Source organism: Dama dama, chromosome 11 (genome assembly GCF_033118175.1).
Source record: "Dama dama isolate Ldn47 chromosome 11, ASM3311817v1, whole genome shotgun sequence".
Classification (NCBI taxonomy): Eukaryota; Metazoa; Chordata; class Mammalia; order Artiodactyla; family Cervidae; genus Dama; species Dama dama.
The window spans coordinates 7257597-7264219 of NC_083691.1; the positions used below are offsets into that span (position 1 = coordinate 7257597).

The 6623-nt window shown below is 62.8% G+C and overlaps 1 protein-coding gene across 1 annotated transcript; it reads left to right on the top strand.

The window, feature by feature from the left end:
* Positions 1-313: 313 nt before the first annotated feature.
* Positions 314-1914, top strand: IER5L (immediate early response 5 like). Its single transcript, XM_061156171.1, has one exon. The coding sequence runs from the start codon at positions 520-522 to the stop codon at positions 1735-1737; it is 1218 nt and encodes a 405-aa protein (XP_061012154.1). The 5' UTR covers positions 314-519; the 3' UTR covers positions 1738-1914.
* Positions 1915-6623: the final 4709 nt, after the last annotated feature.

The following is a 6623-nucleotide window of genomic DNA, read 5'->3' on the forward strand; positions in this document are numbered from 1 at the left end:
CTGCCACGGGCTCCAACGTGACGGCTGCGAGGCGGCCACGTCGCAGACAGCGGCCCCCGTGACTCCAAGTCCCGCGCGGCGCGGCAACCCCATGAGAACATTCGAGGCAGTGGCGGCGTTGGAGGCCCGGGGTCCGTTCGGTATTTGAATAGCACAAAGGAACCGCCTTGGTCTGATTGGCCAGCTTAGTGGCCCCGGGGCGGGCAGCGTCTGTCACTCGGGAGGTTTGGGGAGCTCTGATTGGCTTATCAGGTGTGGGGCGGGGCCCGGACGCCCGGCTAAATAGCTGGGGCCCGGGCCGGCCGAGGCTCATTGCTTTGGCGCCGTCTGTGGAGCACGAGCCCGCGGGTGGCGCGCAGCGCATGGTGGCGGCTCCTCTCGGAGCGCAGCCGACCCGCCGACCCGGGCTCCGCTTCCCCTGCCCAGCGCGTCCCGGAGGCCGGCTGGAAGCCGAAACAGCAGCAGCCTTAGCAGCAGCAACGGCCGCGGCTGTTCCGCCGCCGCCGTCTTCAAGGGAGCATGGAGTGCGCCCTGGACGCCCAGAGCCTGATCAGCATCTCCCTGCGCAAGATCCACAGCTCCCGGACCCAGCGCGGCGGCATCAAGCTGCACAAGAACCTCCTGGTGTCCTACGTGCTCCGCAACGCGCGCCAGCTCTACCTGAGCGAGCGCTACGCCGAGCTCTACCGGCGCCAGCAGCAGCAGCAGCAGCAGCAGCAACCGCCCCACCACCAGCACCAGCACCTCGCGTACGCGGCGCCGGGCATGCCGGCCAGCGCGGCCGACTTCGGCCCTCTGCAACTTGGCGGCGGCGGGGACGCGGAGGCGCGCGAACCGGTCGCCCGTCACCAGCTGCACCAGCTCCACCAGCTCCACCAGCTGCACCTCCAGCAGCAGCTGCACCAGCACCCGGCGCCCAGGGGCTGCGCGGCGGCGGCGGCAGCGGCCGGGGCGCCCGCGGGCGGCGCGGGGGCGCTCTCGGAGCTGCCCGGGTGCGCCGCGCTCCAGCCGCCGCACGGCGCGCCCCACCGCGGGCAGCCCTTGGAGCCGCTGCAGCCGGGTCCTGCGCCGCTGCCGCCGCCGCCGCCACCCGCCGCTCTCTGCCCGCGGGACCCTCGCGCCTCGGCCGCCTGCTCCGCGCCCTCCGCGCCCCCTGGGGCCGCCCCTCAGGCCGCGGCCGCCGCCTCCCCGCCCGCCTCCCCGGCCCCCGCCTCCTCCCCCGGCTTCTACCGGGGCGCGTACCCGGCCCCCTCGGACTTTGGCGTGCACTGCAGCAGCCAGACCACCGTGCTGGACCTGGACACTCACGTGGTGACCACGGTGGAGAACGGCTACTTGCACCAGGACTGCTGCGCCTCCGCCCACTGCCCCTGCTGTGGCCAGGGCGCCCCGGGACCCGGCCTGGCGTCCGCCACCGGCTGCAAGCGCAAGTATTACCCTGGCCAGGAGGAGGAGGACGACGACGACGACGATGCGGGCGACCTGGGGGCCGAGCCCCCCGGGGGCGTCCCGTTCGCCCCCTGCAAGCGCGCTCGCTTCGAGGACTTCTGCCCGGACTCATCCCCGGACGCGTCCAACATCTCAAACTTGATCTCCATCTTTGGCTCGGGCTTCTCCGGGCTGGTGAGCCGACAGCCGGACTCCTCCGAGCAGCCGCCGCCGCTCAACGGGCAGCTGTGCGCTAAGCAGGCGCTCGCCAGCCTCGGCGCCTGGACTCGAGCCATTGTCGCCTTCTAGGGACCCCCGAGGGCATGGGGACCCGGGGCCCCGCGGGGCTGGGGCCAGACAAAGACTCGGCCAAGGGGCGAGAGGAGGGAACGAACGGGCGCCCGGCCACTTCGGGCTGAGCAGGGGGCGAGCAGAGGGAGAGGGCTGATGTTTTATAAATTGTAAAATAAAAAAAAAGAAATCTAAGATCTTGGACTTTATTTTTGCAGAGAGAAAAAGCGCCTATTTAAGTATGCTTTGTGTTTCTCCTACTCTTTTTTTTTTTTTTTTTTTTTTTATTGTAGTGATTGCAGTGGTGTTTAGCGAGGAGCCAGCCACGTGAGGAGGGGCTGCTGCCCGGAGGAGGTGCCGGGCAGCCGGGGGGCGAGGCAGGGCGCCGGGACCGACGGGGCGCGCCGGGGGCGCAGCGCAGGAGGGCGCGGGGTCCCGGACGCCGATTCCAATCAGTTGTCAGACCCAGGAAGCCCGGAGCTCTGTTCTCTCGAGTCCCTCCGCGGGGTGAGGAATGGGTCTTGTGAAATCCTGAGCAAAAACAAAGGCAAACTCTATCTCCGAAAGGGAGGTTTGGGTCACATTTCCTCTCTGGGGGCGGCCTCCAAAGTTCTCAAAATGAGAAGGCAGAAATGAAAACACTTCAACTTTTTTTCTTTTCTTCCCGGGGCGGGTGTCTTGAACCCCTCGTCTCCCCGCCCCTCTGGCTCTGTTATCCTCCCCTCCTCCACCCGTCTTCCAGACTCGGGGGTGGCGCCGGACACCCCGACACTCTCGGACACTGTTTAGGGAAGGGGTGGGGGGCGGGCACGGCCGACTACATTTCCCATCATGCCCAGCACTGCGGTCCCCACTAAACAAAAAAGGAAGTCGATTCCTTCACCTGGATCCCCGGCGGCCCCGAGAGAGGGAGGGGCCGGGACCGCCGACTGCGTTGGAGACTTCACTAAGTTCCTGGTCAGATGTGGTGTTTGTGTGTGTGTGTGTGTGTGTGTGTGTGCTTCTAAGTTGCACTATCCTGGTTCAGCCTTCGATTGCATTTCATGAAACCAGCATTGTTCGAGCCCGTGAGAACCCCGTCCTGTGTCTTCAGCTTGATAGATTTTGTTTAATTTAAAGCCTTTTGTTGTAAAAAAAAAAAAAAAAAAAAGGTGGGGTTCGCCTGCAGCCCCTCTGGTTCTCTGCCATCAGCACCATGTGGACTCCAAAACAAGTTGCCAACCCTTCCTTTCTTGGCCCTTCTCCCTCCTTGCCCTGTATTTTTGTGCATTCTGAATTGTGTATCAACCGGGTAAAACTGTTCAGATGATTTGTTTAAATTTAAAATCTTAATAAAAAAGTCGACTCTAGAGGATGGCGGTGCCTTGTTTTCAGGTCGGCCTGGAGGTGGCGGGGAGGATAGAGGGAGGTGACACGAGACACCTACCCTCCTGCAAAGCCCAGCTTTCCTAGCCTGGGAGGGCAGGAGCTGCCCACATCCGCAGGGCCGAGGGTGGGAGAGGGATGGGAGAGTGCTGGGGAAGAAGCTGGTGCTGCGCGCTTCCCCGGCCCCCCCGCCTCTGCAGAGTTGCCTGCCCCCCACGGGAACCGGTTCCCCCCGCCCCCGCCCCCCAGGATCTCCAGCAGGAAGCCGAACGAGCCACCATCACATTTCCTAACCCAGCCAGGGGCGCAGAGCCTGCTCGGCCTCAACTCAGAGCTCTCTTGGGCCGGGGAGAGCCGCCGGGGGACTTCGGGGGCTGCTGGGCCACCCACAGTCCCCGCCCTGCGCCTCCGCCCGCACGTCCGCACATCTCCGGCTGCAACTTGGGGAAGTTTTTTCCTTTTTTTTTTTTTTTTTTAAGTTGAGTTTGTTATCACTGCTCGGTGCCACTTGGTGGTGTGCTGGCGGCGTCTCCCTCCCTCCTCGCGCCCCTCCCCTCTCCCTCTCCGCGCCCTCCCGCCCGCCTCTCTTCTTCCCTCCCCAGTGGATGGAGGCAGGAAGGCTCCAGGCGCGCTCTGCGCTCTGACCACCTACGGAATGACCTCAGAGTGGGAGAATGTGCCAAGGCCCCGAGGAAGCTCGCGTCCTCCCCACTGGAACCAAATTCACATCTGGAGCCGCGCCTCGGGCCCAGGGGCGCGCGGGGTGGTTCCAGCTTAAGAGGGGATAGGAAAGACAGACTGAAGGGGAGGGCAAAAAAAGAAAGAAAGAAAGAAAAAGCAAAGAGGCAGCTAGCTCTCGATTTGATAGCCGCCCCTCTCTCTCTCTCTCTCCCTCTCTCTCTCTCTCTCCTTCGGTCCCTGGCTGTCTCCCCAGTGCTCTCGCTCGCTTTCTCGCCCCTGCGCTCCCCTTGGCTGCGCAAGCACCCCACCCCCCACCCCGCGCAAGACGGTTCACGGCCCCCACCCCAGCCTTCACGCCCCCCGCAGGGAGAGGAAGGGCTGCAGCCGCGAGGACCCCCACCCCCACCCTAAGCCGCCGAGAGGCGGACGCAAGCCAGTCCCAGGAGTCCGCTGGGCTCTGGGTCCCGGTGACGCGCGAGGCGAAGTTCTCGGGGACACTCCAGAGCCAAGGGGTTTGGGGGGATCGGAGGTGGCCGCGAAGGGCCTACGATGGGGGCGGAGGAAAGAAGGAGGCTACGGAGGCGTGAGTTCCGGGGAGGAAAGGCACCTTCACCTCCCCACCAGGGCTGTTTTTTCGGCCTCCCACGGGAAGAGAAGAGTCTGGAGCTGCTGAGGAGGGGGAACGGTGGGTCGCCCTCCTCCCCGTGCGCCCCCAACCCACCCACCCCCTGCAAGTCCAAGGAATAGCCGTTTGATGCGCGGTTTTGATTCCATCCACCAAGCCAGTTGCCACAGCTCCCCCTAGCGCCGCTTCCAGGGCGCTGCAGAGGCTGCGGCTGGGAGTGGGCGAGGCACAACCCGTAGTGGCGGGGGGCTGCGGGGGGCTGCTCCGCGTCCACCCGGGGCGCAGCGCTGTCTGGCTCGAACCCTGGCTGGAGCGGAAACCCGGGGGCTGCGTGCGCTCCCCACTCCGGGCCCGCCTCGAGGAAGGGCACGTGGTCGGCCGCCTTTGTTGGGAGGGCGGACCAGGGCACCCGAAGGGACCGGCGAGCGGCTTGGGACCTCCCACCTCTCCCTTAGGGGCCAAGGAGCGTGGGTGGCGGTCTGCGAAATAAGAGCTCTAAACTGAACGGGACCGCGGGCCCGGGTTGTCCTCCCCGTTGCTAGGTTTTCTTGCGCTTCAGCTGTGCCCAGAGACCTCAGGCATATTGGGATCCGGGGATCCCCGTGGGCAGGGGGTGGAGGACTCCTGGAGCACCCGGAAGAGAGATGCCCTCCCACTCAATTATCTTTTCAGGGTCGAGGGACATTGGGCAGCCACGCAAACGGTCAGTCCCCTGAGCACAGCGTGCAGCAACCAATAACACAATCCCCGGGCCGGCCACCTCTCACACTAAGAGGGTCCACCCGAAATGTTACAGCACACACCACACTGAAGGCCACACGCGCCCAAACGCCCCGTCCCCAACACCAGAGCCCCAAGGAGCATCCCACTCCGCTCGATGCCATGGCCCCTCCCCTGGAGGTTGGCAAGAGCTCAGCCTGCTCTCCCAGGACATCCTGAGAAACTAACTTATGCGCCCCAGCAGAACACAGCTGAAAGGCTGGGAGTCGGGGGTTGGGGGTGGAGTGCGGGCAGTGTGGTCTTGGGGAAGGAGGAAGAGGGGCAAGCCGGCCGGCAAACCAGGAGTCCACAGACCCAGGTCCACAGACAAGCCCTGCTACTTCCAGGAAAATGACTCAGACAGACCCCACAAGAGCCCCTAGGCAAGACTTGGGGTTGGGGGGGGGGCACTCATTGAGGAGATAGGGAGATTGGAAAAGACTGGGGACAGAGCTTTCAGAGTGGAGCAGTTCTGGAAGCCAGGGCTCTAGAAAGCTCTCCACCCCGCCCCCCCCCCCCCTCAAGTTAACCAGCGCACGCACACACGCACACACACACAATTCCCCTAGCTCCTAGAACACCGCAGGTTCTGCTGCCCTTGATACGTGGCTGAGCCAGGATCCAAGTTGCACTCCTAGCAATATGGAGCTGCTGGGATGACAGTTGAGAGCCTGGGAGAGTTGCAGGCTGCCCTCCAGAGGAGCCAGGGACTGGGGATGCCCTGGGCTCCCAGGAGGGTCACTGTGTGGGATGCTGAGATCTGAGTGCTTCTATTCTGTGTATGTGTGTGTTTGTGTCGGGGGTGGGGGGTGGGTGTCACTCTGGTAACAGGGCATCTCTTTCTGCCTCTCCATGCGTGGGACACACATTTGCCCCACTTAGTGCCTAGCCAGGGCAAAGCACTGAGCTGATCACTGCAAAAAAAGAACATCAAAGAAGAGGACAGCAAAGTCCCTCTGTATGAATTCACTGAGGTTTTCCAGCTATTCTCAGAGAAAGATACTATGAGCATCCTTGTTTTAAAAGTGAGAAAGTTTGCCCGAAATCACACAACTATGAAGTGGCCAGTCTTACTGCTGGAGTTCACAGTCTAGTGGAGAAGAATTTATTACATACTACAGTGTGAGCTGTCAGATGACCCTGATGTTGTCTAAATAGCAACACTGGTTAGTTCCAGCTGAACCTGAACTAGCAGATTGGGTGCACACATCTTCTAATGCTTCATGCTGTGGGTGGAGGGATGGAGAAACACATAGGACAGTGGTGTCTGTATCCCACCCCACCCAGCACAGAAACTGACCTCTTCCTGGTATTTGTCAGGACCCTTGTGATAGGGAACAGTGAGCTGACTGGAACCAGCATGGGAAGAAGTGGGATCTCTTGGTTCATGGCACTCAGCTGTACAGTGGGCAGAGATGGAGCGGGCTTCAGGTACAACTAGATCCAGGGACAAACCTCCAGATGCTCTCTCTGC